General features: G+C 37.6%; 1 protein-coding gene across 3 annotated transcripts in view; it reads right to left on the bottom strand.

Annotated features, from left to right (window-relative positions):
• MEE44 (Nucleotidyltransferase family protein) overlaps positions 1–15,122 on the bottom strand; it is a 265,903-nt gene that overhangs the window by 105,365 nt on the left and 145,416 nt on the right. For all 3 annotated transcript variants that reach the window (XM_089395863.1, XM_089395862.1, XM_089395861.1), the window contains one exon: positions 14,297–14,416. In XM_089395863.1, the coding sequence (XP_089251989.1) occupies positions 14,297–14,416 (120 nt within the window). The remainder of the gene's footprint in view (positions 1–14,296; positions 14,417–15,122) is intronic.

The raw sequence follows: 15,122 nt of genomic DNA, 5'->3' as shown, positions 1-15,122 counted from the left end.
CTCTTTATAGTTCTAGATTTAATCTTTTATATACTTTAATATGTGGATCTTTTAAGTAACCTTCTCTACTAATACCCGCTTTGTACTTGTATATATTTTCAATAATTTTATGACTTGAACTTTTCTTTAAAATACCCCTTTATAATATAAAACTTCTCTTTATATGTCTTTTATTTATAATCTTTTCTTTTTCTTTTTGACTTTATTTTAAAATTGACTCACATATAAGTTTTATAAAAATTATTCTTTCTTTCAATAACAATACCCCTTTTTTTTCAAGTTATAAAAACCTTGAAACCCTTTGATACCTTTTTAACTTTATAATTTCCCTTAATAGCTCTCTCCTTTTTTATTAAAAAAAAAAATTTAACTCTCTTTTTTTCTTTATTTTGTTTTTTTAATAAACTTTTTTTTCTATATATATTTATAATTTTTTTTTCTTTTTGAAAAGTTACAACCCTAGTGAAACATGGCTATTCATCTCTTTGGGGTTAATTTTCTCCACATAAAAGTAAAACTTACCATTCACATAAATAGATTTTGTATTCCTTTTGTTCTTCTTTTACCTTGAAAATATCATGGGCAATTACCACGGGTTGCTAATACCACAAGTTTGTGAACCATTTAATGAAGAATCAAGATGATATTATCTACTCTTTCTCTTCTTACATATAGTTTTAAAGATATTTGGAAAGATTCCCTTTTGACTTTATCATGCACCTTTTATCAATAATGTAGAACCGTTTTTTATATATATGAATGTTCTCCTTCAAAATTTACATCAGACTATATTTTTTTTACTAAAATAATTGAAATGTCAATGACCAAAGGCCTTTTTTATTTTTTAATTAACTAATTCTTTTTTCTAACTCTTTTCTTTTATAATTTTTTTTCCAATTCTTTTATTTAACTCTTTTTTTCAAGTGGCCAAGGGCCTAACTGAAAATGGAGAAACTCCAACTCATGTAGCGAAAACACTTTAGTTGCAAATGATAAGTTGATGGCCAAAGGTCGGGATCTACCAATGTGGCTCTGATACCAAATGGAACGAACAAAGTTCGTTCTTCAAGTTAAATACTCCAGAAGACTTGGAATATGTAGATCTCCATTGAGATACAAGAATATATATATTAAAATGTATGAATAAAAATGATGTTACAATTGGAAATGAGGGTCCTGTATATATAGTCAAGTAAGTACCCTTTCACGAACAAGCATGTCTGTAGAGACATGCCTCTTTGTTTAACTAATTATTACTTAATATTATGATTATTATTTATTATCTATTTTTATTATTTTTACATAAATTACATTCATAATACATGTCCTTTGAGAAATGTCCTTTCATAATTATTAATTATAGTTATTAATTCTTATTGATTCATATTTATACTATTTGATATATATGTATGTTCATAACAACTTTCCTTGAACTTCTTTGGATCACCTCAGAATGGTACAAATTCACAGATCACTCATTGTAGTGATACATGCATTTAGTTCTCATAGCTCAATCTCTAACCATGTTAAAGGCAAATCCAAAATCATGCAATAGAAATGGGTTTTTTTAATCCTCTACTACAGTATCAGGGAAAGCTCCATAGTGATTCCTTGAAGTTGACTATACTAGACAGTAAAACCAAATCTGAAGTTCTCTAGAGTTGTCATTCTGGGGTTGATGATTGACTATACTAGATAGTAAAACCACATCTCAAGTTCTTGGGTGTTGTCATTCTGGGGTCTGAAAATACGAGTGATAAACTTCCAAATTATGAAGAAGGTAAAATCGTAAAACAGAACAATGCAAGTAAGCAAATGTTGTTTCCTTCGGTTATAACTTAAAGAGACCATGATGATAACAACAGTTTTCATTTACTGAGAAAATCTCCAAGAAGAAACTATTTTTGCAAAGCTTCCATTATAAGACACAATGCAACATGCCCCTCGAGAGAAGATTTACAAATTGTGCACACTAGAGTTAACAATTTTGAATCTCAAATTTCTCTTCAAATACCTTTCTAGCATTCAAAGATGTATAGTCTAAAATATACATCTTAACACAAGTACATTTGAAAAATTTTCCCTCAACAAATGAAACAAAACACAAGTAATAGCTTTGTTGTTGGAGATTTCCCTCATAAAATTATTTTTATAGTTTTTATAATTTTTTACCTTGACCAAATTTCCTAACCACACTTTAATCCAACAGACGCTTAATCTTGGTTATCCTATAAATTGGCTCTTCAGCGCTTGTTTACTCACATTAGCTCTTTGGTCCCTGATGATGGATGCAGTAACCATCTAAAACGTTGGATAGACCAAAACCATTACACAGTTCGCTTCTAGATATCTCCAACAATATGACTAACTATGGAAGCCTCCAATCACCTATAAGTAATAGCTTTATATTAATTTTTCATATAAAGGCGAGTGAGAAAGCTAGTCTAAAAAAATGAAATTGAAATTTTTTTGATGTTCCACAAAAGACCTAAATCTAAAGGGGATGAGTGATTATAACAAGTAACAATAGCCAAGCCAAAGCTTTGAGAATTATAATTAGGCAAATATAAGGGAAACTTGAACTACAGGTGAAAGGAAAGAAGACCACAAATATTGATCCTCTACCAATGCCAATTACAATAATGAATGATCTTTGGGAAAGAGTTATGAAGTTGACTTCACATTCTGGAGCTAAGAGGGGTCCAATCCTTGTCTCATATTTGTATTTTCTTGCTTCTCAAGGTTGTACATGGCAATTCTAATAAGTGTTGCACGTATCGCGATAATTAGCGAAACTCCCCCTCGTAAATATTATTGCCTGAACTTAACCAATATTTTACATAATTTGGATTTATCACAATAATTTCAGCAATTATCGTAAGACGATGCAAGTTACCACCCTGCTACTCATTTTGGTGAATTAAAAATTCTAGGTTAGGTTCTTTGGGGTCATTTTGGGCTTTTGTGTTGACGAGATTGAGCTGAGGGGAGAAACCACCTTGTGAACATTTTTCAAGCAACAAACAAGGGGAAATCCATGGTTTTATTTGTCATCAGCTCAGCATTTGTGGAGTCAAGATCTACTCCAAAATACCATATCCATATTTCCAGGTAAGTAAAAAAAATTGCCTTCCTTTTCATTGTTTTTCAAGATCTAGCATAGGGTATGCAATGTTCATTAGATATACCTCATTTTTCCCTATTTGAATGGAGTACATAATACTTATGTAGCTAGGGTATTTTAGTTGGAGCATTTTTTATGTTTTTCAACTTTGTGGATTTTCGTTCTATTTCTAAGTTCCCCTCTTTTTTTGTCTCACAAGTTTACAAATTGAAATCAATTCTCTAGACTATAGAATCTTCACATTTCAAGAATCAAAATGCCAAAGCCATTGGTCCCAATGTGGGAGTATGGTCTACCCTATGAGGATCATAATAGGATGAGGTTGAATTGCAAGTTATGTTGTATGGAAATGTTTGGTGGAATCAGTCCTTTGAAATACCACCTTCCCAAAATGTCAAGGAATGAAGTGGATCATTGCCCAGCATCCACCCCAGAAATTATACATATTGCAAACCAATCCATTTTTCAAATGCATAAGAAGAGAGACAAACAGAAGAAGCAAGGCTTGAGCTCACAAATAGATCTACGAGCTTCTGAGGAGTGGGGGAAAGCCAACCCTCAGGCTCACATTCCACGATGCATGGCCCCTCAATGTCCTCCCCTCTCTTTGTGTCAAGATCCATGATTAGGTGGCACCCTTCTATTAGGTCAATGATGAAATAGAAGGAGAAGGAAGAGACTAACAAAAGCATGGAAAAATGCTTTCTATGGAGTGACATACCATTCAAAATTGCTAAGAACAACCCATTCTACCATTTCCATGTTTGAAGTTGTTGTTGATATTGGTCTCGGCTACAAGAGCCCTTCATATAATGACTTGAGAGGGCATCTCCATCAAGGGGAAAAGGTCAATGGCACAAGGAGATTGCCTAAGTTGAAAGAATCATGGGAGATCATAGGATGTTCCATTATGTCAAACGGTTGGTGAGATGGGAAGGGCAAGTCCATTCTAAATTTCTTGGCTAATTGTCCAAGGGGGGAAATGTTTATCAAATCTATTTATGCATCTGCATATGTTAAAGATACACAGTTATTATGTGAGCAATTGGATAACTTCATCCCGGAGATAGGTCCACAGTATGTTGTCCAAGTCGTTATGGACAACGTCACTAACTATGTTGTTGCTAGCAAGTTGCTCATGGAGAGTGTATCGAAGCTTATATTGGACTCCTTGTGCCACCCATTGCATTGATTTGATGCTAGAGGACAAGGGGAAAATTCCTTGGAGTGTTACAAAATATATTTACATTCATACATTTTCTCTAGCACTCATGAGACAGTTCACAGGGGGCACAGTGTTGGTCTGTCCTGCTATCACATGTTTCGCAACTAGCTTCATTTCTAATCAATCTCACCATAATTCAATGTTGGAATTGTAAAGGATGTTTCTCTCAGATGAGTCGAATGCTTGTGTCTATAACACTAAAGTGGACACGCGAGTCAGCTGTGACACCCCAACTTGTGAGACAAATCAGAGTTTTTGGATGGGAGTGGCGGAGTTGTGTGCTATCAATGAACCTTTAGTAAAGGTTCTTCGCTTGGTTTATGATGAAAATACTACAATGGACTACTTGTATGAGGACATGGATAGGGCCAAGGAAGTTATCCATCGATGCTATTGTTGATTTGGGGTAGCATCAGATGTGCTCTAGCCATGAAAATTGGTGGAGAGGCTAAAGAACATGAGATCTCCAAGACCCAGAAATGGTTTGGACAGTTGTACCTAGTTTGGGAGATATTAAAATAATTAATGTTTTTAATGGAGTTCCTAAGTCTAAAGTTAGGAAAAATAAAATATTAATGGGTATTAAAATAAAACTGGGTTAGAAGGTTCCAAAATTCATGGATCAAGCCAAATCTAATCTTAGCCATTGATTAGAGATTTAATCTCGGTCGTTGAAGGACCAACATGAAAAGTATAAGAGGAGGCTTGAGGGTCAATTGGAGAACACAACTGAGTGATCAGTCATTCGACTTGCTAGAGCGGGGTTGCTAAGCAAAGTCGAATTAGTGATCAACAGTGAGGGGCAGTGAGTACTGGGCAGAGAGGCAGAGACAATGCCAAGAGACCAGCACAGAAGCAAAGAGCGAGAGGCAGCAACCAGTTCAGGCCACGCAGAGCCTAGCAGAGACAGCGCAGAGGCCATAGGGACTATGTCATCCACGCAGAGGCTACAGGATTGACACAGAGGGTCCCAGAGGCTACGCAGTGCCTCAAAGGGCTGGCGCAGAGAGGTTTGAGGCTGACGTAGAGGCCAGAAGGGCCAGCGCAGAGCTTCAGAGTCGCTGGAGAGGGTTTCGTGGGACAGGTTTTCTGAATACCTATTTCCAAATAGAGAGGTATTGTTGCCGTGTATTTTTATCTGTCGGGTGAGCCGGTTAGGCACCCAATTGTACTCAAGGAAATATTGCATAATAATAAACCCTCATAATAGTTGCACCGGTTTTCCCGCATTGGGTTTTTCCAGGGACATTTGTCCAAAAATAACGGTGTCACTTGTGTGTTTGTTTTCTTTCGGCTGATGATCTGTAGATGTTGAGACTGTATTGTGTTTATTTCATTATTTATATGTTTTAAATAACTTGTTCAGAATTTACAAGAAAAGAAATAAACCAGCAGAATACAAATTAATTTTCTAAGGGATAGACTTAGAAAATTCAACAGCTATGAGGACAAGGGGGAACATGGATTCACTAGACAAGACAAGATATGAGGTATGATTGATGAGAAATAGAACAACACTCTCCATCATTGGATTCATGCAACAGATCTCTACCTCGACCCTGCATTCTTTTATGCATGTGGATTTAGGTTGGATGCAGAGGTTAAGGACAAATTTTACCAATATATTTAGAGGATGGTGTTGACTTCCGTTGAACGCAACGATATTTCCAAACAACTAGGGGTATATAAGTTGATTTCTAGGACATTTGGGTTTGATATGGCTATCCAAGACAAGATCGTTGGGATGCCAAGTAAGTTGCAAGTAAAAATTATTTCAATTTTCAAACTTTCAAATTTCAATGTGTTTCCTTTCTATCTATGATTCTATTTTACATTTATTACTTAATGGAAAATTGAAATATAACTCATTGTCTTTCCTTGGAAATCTGAATCCTTTCCATTTATTTGTTCTAGATGTTTGATGGGCAAACTATGGTAGAAGTGTGCCAAAGTTGCAAAAACTTACCTTTCAAGTGCCAAGTCAAACTTGCATCTCTTCAAGGTGTGAGCATAATTGGAGAGTCTTTGAAAAGATACACTCCAAGAAGTGCAACAGGGTAGAAATTTTCAAATTTAAATTTAATTTTTTTTATAAATTCATTAATTTACTTTATGGCATTTGCCCACGGGACATCATCCTCTAATCACAAAATGCCCCTCATGCAGGATGTCCATCACCTCAATGACATGGTCTATGTCTAGTACAATCTCAGGTTATGGGCCATGCTAATAAACAAAGTACCCGATACAGATGCCATTTCAATGGACGCACTTGACACCATAAGTCCATAAAGTGTGGAGCCCAAGAGGCCTATCATGTTGGAGGCACCTAAGTGGTTGGAACAAGAGGCTAAGGAGTTGGAGGACTAGGAGCAGGAGCAGCAGCGGGAGGTTGCTTCACTTGTAGGAGAGACAGATTTGGACCAGGGGGGGGAAATCGAAAGTGTGCTGCAATAAATGCCACCACGGCCACCTTCACAGGGACTGCCAACTAGGGGAAGAGATGGAAGAAATCCCACTTCATCTTCCACATTTCCCCAAGAGTTTCACCTTCCGCCTCAAACTTAGGCTCAACACGTCCACCTACTACTTCTAGACGAAGAATGACATTGCTGACCTTTCCCCATAAAAGGGGTAGGGGGATAATTTATATTTAGTTCAAGATGATTAGCCTTGTAGTTTAAAGATGCCTAATGATGATCATCTCATCAGATACACTTTTTTTAGCCTTGCAGTATATAGATGCCTAATGATGATCATCTCATGAGATACACTTTTTTTATCATATCGGGACTTGTGACTCAGGACAGATATCATATTTCAGGATCTATGTTTGATGTAACTTTTTATTTTTATTTATGTAATTTTTTAAGTTTTGATTCTAATAGAACTGCACTTAAAGAGGTTTTCAGATGCCATCCCCAGATACACCTGATACTGCAAAACCTTATGGCAGTGACTATGTTGTCACAAACACAAACAGCTCCTGGACACTACTGAAGCTTGTAGAGTAGTTCAAATTGTAGGAATTTACAGGGTAAGTTCCACAGAAAGAATACCAAAAGGACACCGCTCACAACCAGATCTCAAATCAATACACCAGTATTTTTGACGTGGTTAAAACCCTCAGAGTGCAAGGAGGGAAACAGTCCACGGCCTGTCCCAACGTGGGTACTACAGGCAATTTATTAATCAAAGAATGAAAATTTACATAAGCTTCTCTCATGCATGGATTACCTGAACAATGACCCTCCATGCGCTTTAAATAGAACTCATGGACCAATCGGGTGTCAAGCCACGGATCAAGTGTCGGTAATACCGAGGTGAGAGTGAACCGTCGGATCACTACATATCGTGACCGTCGGATTGTAAGTTACAAAATGTACAACGGTAAAGAAACACACTTTACCTAACTCTAACCTAACTCTATACTAGACCAAGTTGAACTTAACTATATCCTATGTGTCGGAATATCCTAACATCCCCCCTTAAGAACAACTTGGGATAGGATTGAAGGATTTACAAATATGACACAATAGGAGAAGGAAGGAGGCACTAGAGCCTATCCCCCCTTAGTGACAACTTCCTGAACTCCAAGCATATATCGAAGTTTAGTGAACTTCGCCTCTGTGAGAGCCTTTGTGAAGATGTCTGCAACCTGATCATCTGTTGGACAATATTGCACTTCAAGAACATGGTCATGAATGAGCTTTCTGATGAAGTGCATGTGTAGTTCAATGTGTTTGCTGCGCTGATGCTGGACTGGATCTTTGCATAGCTGAATGGCACTTTGATTATCACACCAAAGTGTGGTTGGATGCTGCTGCTCAAAGCCAAACTCTGATAGGATCTGACGAAGCCACAAGGCTTCCTTACTAGCTTCCACGGCACCACGATACTCTGCTTCTGCTGACGAAAGAGAAATGGCAGCCTGTTTCTTACAAGCCCATGTAATAGGTCCTGAACCAAGAGTGAAGACATAACCGGCAGTAGACTTCCGATCATCAGGGTCACCAGCCCAATCAGAATCAGTGAAACCAACTAACAGAGGAGCTGCTTTGGCACTGTAATGAATCCCAAACTGTACTGTACCTCGAACATAACGAAGTATTCTTTTAGCTGCTTTCCAATGACTTTCACGGGGGTTTTGCATAAAACGAGCAACAAGGCCAACAGCAAAGGAAAGATCAGGACGAGTATGGGTTAAATACAAGAGTTTTCCGACAAGTTGACGGTATAAGGTAGCATCAACTTCAGGAGAAGTACAAGAGACTGAAAGTTTGACTCCAGACTGAAAGGGAGAAGGGGCTGGCTTACAGTCTTCCATGTGAAAATGACGAAGAATATCACAAGCATACTTGGACTGGGAAAGGAAAATACCCTCTTGGGATTGCAAGACTTGAAGACCGAGAAAATAGTGTAATGTCCTAAGTCTGTCATTTCAAATTTCTTTTTAAGGCTGGACTTCACATGGTTTATAAGGTTGGGATCACTACCAGTAAGAATAAGATCATCAACATAAAGAACAAGGATGATAAGAGAGTTGCCCACTTTCTTGGTGTAGACAGTATTGTCAGAATGACACCTAGAAAAGCCAGATTCTAAAAGAAAGCTATCCATTTTGGCATACCAAGCCCGAGGAGCTTGCTTGAGGCCATAAAGGGATTTCTTAAGTCGACAAACAAGGCTGGAGTCTGTTTGTATGAAGCCAATGGGTTGTTCCATATAGATTTCTTCCTGCAAGTCCCCATGCAAGAAGGCAGATTTAACATCCATCTGATGGACTTCCCATTTTAAAGAGGCAGCAAGGGAAAGAACAAGGCGGATAGAGTTCATTTTGGCAACAGGGGAGAAGGTTTCAGTGTAGTCAATGCCTTCAACCTGTGAAAAGCCCTTAGCAACGAGACGAGCTTTATGTTTATCAACTTTCCCATCTGGTCCATACTTGGTTCTGTAAACCCATTTACATCTAACAAGTTTGCGTCCCTTTGGTAGAGGAACAAGATCCCATGTATCATTTGTCATCAATGAATGATATTCTTCATTCATAGCTGCTTCCCAATGTGGATGGCCTGAAGCTTCTGCAAAAGTGTCAGGATCATGATTTACTGGAGCTTGAGCCAGTAAAGAAGAGGCTCTTTCAAACTGAGAACGTGTACGTCGCTGATCTGTAGGATCACCGGCAAGATCACCTGCTGCATCCCGAGTAGCACGGACCCATCTTGGAAGTTGAGGATCCTGAGAAGGTGGGGGAGGATTATCATCCTCGCTTTCATCATCTGAAGAAGAAATGTTTTCAAAAGTAGAAGAGATAGGAAGAGGTGGCACATCCGCCGGACTAGGCTCGCAGGCCGATTTATTTTCATCAAATTTTACATCTCTTCTAATGATAACATTTTTGGACTTAAATGGAATAAGTCTATAACCTTTTACATCTTCAGAATATCCAACAAAAGTACATTTCTCACTCTTAGGTTCTAAAGCTTTATGCTTTTCATCTGGAATATGGGCCCATGCTTCACTTCCAAACACACGAAAGTGACTTACATCTGGTTTAATGGAACTCCAAGCTTCTTCTGGAGTGATATTCTCTAGAACCTTAGTAGGAGTGCGATTGATTATATAATTTGCACAATTAATTGCTTCGGCCCAAAAACTAAGACTGAGTCCTTTAGATTGCAGCATACAATTAGCCATTTCCTTTAAGGTGCGATTTTTCCTTTCAGCTACACCATTTTGTTGTGGAGTGTATGGAACAGTATGTTGCATTTGAATTCCATTTTCGGTGCAAAAGTTGATGAATGTGTTTTTAACATATTCTCCACCATTATCAGTTCTTAGCTTAAGAATTTGATGTCCAGATTGTTTTTCAACAAAGGCTTTGAAGGCCAAAAAAGTGTTAAATACTTCGCTCTTGAGTTTTAAGAAGTATACCCAAGTGCGTCTGGAGAAATCATCAATGAAAGTTAAGAAGTACTTGCAGCCAGAGAATGAAGCAACAGGAAGAGGACCACATAAATCACTGTGCACAAGCTGTAAAGGGGCTGAGGCGTGCCAAGAGGCACGTTTGTCAAAACTGTCCCGATGATGTTTTCCGAGTACACATCCGAAACAAACACCATCTCTGCAAGATACCATAGGAAGACCTGTCACCATATTTTCTTTACATAGATGCTGAAGGGAGCGATAGTTTAAGTGACCAAATCGCTCATGCCAAAGTTTGCTCACTTCATCATTATGAGCAACAAATACTGAGGGAAGATTGGATGACCCAAAGTTGTGAAACTTATACAACCTTTTGGAATCATCAGCAAGACCAGTAGCTAGAATCTGTTTAGGATCTTTTAGATCCTTGATTACAACATCATGAGGTGAAAATTCAACAATTTTACCTTCACCTGAATGAGTTATCTGATAGACAGATAGAAGGTTGCAGGATAAGGTTGGAACACATAATACATCATTAAACTGACCATTGTCTAGATGAACAGTTCCAGTCCCTACAACATTAAGAGATCTATCATCACCAATATATATATTTTTGGTGTTACAATCATTTAAAGAAGAAAACATGGCTTGGTTTTTGGCCATGTGACAAGAGGCTCCAGAATCAATGAGCCACTCATGAGAATGAGAAGAAGAAGAAGATACATTTAATGCATAACCAGACTGAGATGATTGACAATGACATGCAGAAAGTGCCATTCCGGAAGTTGAAGTTGAAGTAGGCTCCACATGGATGTTATGTTTCTTCATTGCGGCTTCCAAGGCTTCCATCTTCTTAAAGCATTTAGATTCTAAGTGGCCATCTCGATTACAAAAGTTACAATGTCTATCAGTCTTCTTCCATTTGTTTTTATTGGTCTTATCATTTTGCTGAAATGATCTTTCATTTTGAGGCTGAGATGGTTTAGGACCATTCTTTTGAGGATATGACTTCTTAGGATTCTTTGAATTTGGTTGCTGCTGGGCGGCTAACGCTTTCGTGGAAGAGTTTCCAAGATTAAGAAGACCAAGGTGTAAGAGTTTTTCTTGTTCTCTTATTAAGGAATCACAAAAGGAGTCAAAGGAAGGGGCCTTGTAGTCTTGTCCTTGACAAATGAAAGCTTCCCTTGTAGAATGGAAAGTGGAAACAAATACAGAGTAGGCTGGTCCCAACTTAGTAAGGATGGAATAAATAAGGTTACCATCTTCTTTCTTAACTTTAACACCTTCCAAGAGATATCTAAGGGTCTTGAATTTGGACAAGAAATCTTCAATGCAAGAAAAATTATTAGGATCCAAAGTAAGCAGCTCATTTTCAAGTTGATGGGCTCTAATTTCATTTTTAATCCCAAAAACTTTAGCAAGTTTTTCTAATGCTTCATGAGGAGTCTCAAGTTCTGCAATGTGGAATCTAAGATCAGGAGAAATAGACATCCCTATCAAACCACGTGCTTGATCTTGTCTATTTTCCCATTTTGCCGCCTTGTCTTCATCTTTTGGTTTCTTCTCTTGGTTTGTGGCTATTCTGAAGAGACCTTTACTTCTAAGTAAATCTTCCATGTATTCTACCCATTGGAAGTAGTTAGTGCTGTCAAGAATGACTTGGCATGGACTTTCCATTTTAAAAAAAACTGAAGCTGAAGATGCTGAAAGTAAGTGTTCCAATGGATAGATCTCGAAAAAATAGGCGGTTTTAAAAAAAACGGCTCTGAAAAAGGCTTCCGGATGAAGAAGTTATGGCTTTTTGAAAAAAATTTGTTGACGTTGCCGGCAAAGTGCGCGAATGTGCGGGAATGAAAAAATCCGCCCCCACAAAATGGAGACTTGAACCCAAGACCTCTACTCTCTTAAAATAGCTTTGAACCAATTGATCTATACAAAAAATTTGAGAGAGAGAGAGAGAGAGAGGGGGGGGGGGCCTTGGTTTGCGTGCTTGCCTTGAGAAAGCTCTTTTTCCCTACAAAACACAAAACACAAAACCCAACACGAATATGCAAAGAAAAACGAACCTTGCGGCTCGAAGTTAGCTTTAGCCAAAAAACTAGAAATTTTTAAAAAAAATCTCAAAGTTAGCTTTAGCCGAAAAACTAAATATTTTTCTCAATGTTTCTGATTTTCCGAGATCACACTAAGGTGCAGGGAAAAGAGCATACGCATGAGAAAAATCCTTCCTTTCTGTTTCTGATTTGCCCAGATCGCACAGAGTCGCAGGGCAAAGAGCATACGCAGAAATGAAAGGTATAGATCCGGTTAAAAAAAAAGGCTAAATAAACTGCGACCGAAATAAGCAGAGAGAAAATAACAGTAAACTGCAAAAGAAACACTGTATACCTCCCGATCTGAAAAATGACGCAGCTAGGGCTACCGGAAACCTTTTCGCGTGAAACGAAAGGGGTTCCTCACTGGAACAGATGCTCCGAACGCAACAGAGCAGTCCTCTCGGCCCGAAAGCAGTCAGAAACAGCAGATCTAGGAAACGACAGCCGCATGCAGTTCTACCGGCTTCAGATTTGGATCACCAACGGACGCGGCCCTCAAATAGCTCCGATACCATGTAGGAATTTACAGGGTAAGTTCCACAGAAAGAATACCAAAAGGACACCGCTCACAACCAGATCTCAAATCAATACACCAGTATTTTTGACGTGGTTAAAACCCTCAGAGTGCAAGGAGGGAAACAGTCCACGGCCTGTCCCAACATGGGTACTACAGGCAATTTATTAATCAAAGAATGAAAATTTACATAAGCTTCTCTCATGCACGGATTACCCGAACAATGACCCTCCATGCGCTTTAAATAGAACTCATGGACCAATCGGGTGTCAAGCCACGGATCAAGTGTCGGTAATACCGAGGTGAGAGTGAACCGTCGGATCACTACATATCGTGACCGTCGGATTGTAAGTTACAAAATGTACAACAGTAAAGAAACACACTTTACCTAACTCTAACCTAACTCTATACTAGACCAAGTTGAACTTAACTATATCCTATGTGTCGGAATATCCTAACACAAATGAGGGTGTCAAATAGGATGGCCGATCAAAACAATCACATGTAACTCACTAGATGTATTGCATGGTAACCTTTTCAAAACCTTGCATATCCCTGTGCTTTGGGAATAGGGAAATTGATCAGCAAGATAAGGATTGCTGTCATCCAAAACCATTGACATGCCAAAGATAAAAGTTCAGAGCTGGATTTCATTGGTCCTCACCAAATAACTATATTCGTTTTCTTATAAATATCGGCAAGAATATTAAACTAGTACACTTATTATTTATCAACCTTGTCTATCTTTGATTACAGTTCAGTTAACGATAGATGTTGATTATTTGCATAAGAATCAATATAAAACTGTGTCAAATATTTTCATTCTTGTAATGTTAAAATTTACAATGATATTCCTTGTTTTATTACATATTGGAAGTGGCGATTACATTGTCATTGGTGATATATGCTAACATAAAAACATAACCTGCTTCAATTCCTGGACCACATTAGTCCAGAAAAAGACAAAGCAGTTGGGCATCTTATTTACTCTTGCAATTCCAATTCCATTTTGTGTTCCTTTGCTTTAATTGTTTTACTTCAGTTCAGAAGACATTGCAAATTTGAAATAATGAAGTGCATATATAATCAAAAGCTTGATTCACTCCTATTTCAGATTGAGATTTTAACCCATTCCATTCAACAGAAAATCAACATGTACGCTGAAAATCTTCAATAAAAATAATAAAAAGAGAAAAAATAAACAAGCTTCCAAAAATAAGCATCAACTAAATGTAGCTGACGTCACATAAACACTATGAAGCCACTTCTGCAAAGAGAAACCACGAGAAATGGAGAACAGAACTATAAAATTTCAAGAACAGTGGGTAGATAAAACTAAAATATTCATTCACCGACCATGATGACTGGATTACAAACAAGAAATCCTACATTTTTACAGCTTAACTTACCAAGCAATATGAACTCAGACCACCAGAGTAGGGATGATCCAAACATCGATCTGTCAGGAATTGTTTCAGTACTACAGCCAGTGGCAATATTGCTGGAAACTTCCCAGTGAGTTCTCTAACCTGATCATGTCATGAGCAAATATGAAAACTATCTATCAGGTTGTCATGTTTATAATCACACTTTTAAATTCAATCATACTCACTAAAGCTACTCAAGTGAATTCTTCACAGTACAACCCACTTGCATAAATTACAAAAGTAAATCAACAGAACTTCCAAATCAACTGAAATATCTCCAATCTTTTTCCAGAATCAATAACTTAAGGATACATTCCATACTTTAAATATTCTTGAAATAAGAAACCTTGAGAAGAGAAGAAAAATAATGAACATATACACTGAGAATCCCGTGAAACACTTGACTCAACAAACCCTTTCGCATGTCAGCCTATGAAACATGCACCTAAGCAACCTATCCTCTAACTTTAGGTGGGCTCTCCCTCGGCTGAAAGGGGGTATCCTTAAACAATAGGATTATCAAAGTTAAATATTGAGGCACAGTGTGATATAAGAGACTGGATTTAGAAAGCAATGTTTTGTAGTTTAAAGGAGTAAAAAGGTGATGGAAGAATCAAGAGATTAGTGGGAATCTAAACAAGGGGAAATGGAGTCAAGAGGCTAGTCAAAGAAGGGAAGCTCAATAAAGGGTTAAGACTACAAAGGCCACATTATGCATGGCATAAGAAGAATGCTATGAATAAAATATATATATAAATATAATAAACATAAATAATGATGATAATTGTAATAATGATTAATTAATTAG

Source organism: Pinus tabuliformis, chromosome 1_2 (genome assembly GCF_031772625.1).
Source record: "Pinus tabuliformis cultivar Carrire ecotype Pingquan chromosome 1_2, CPIR1, whole genome shotgun sequence".
Taxonomy (NCBI): Eukaryota; Viridiplantae; Streptophyta; class Pinopsida; order Pinales; family Pinaceae; genus Pinus; species Pinus tabuliformis.
This window is presented reverse-complemented; position numbering and strand designations above follow the sequence as displayed.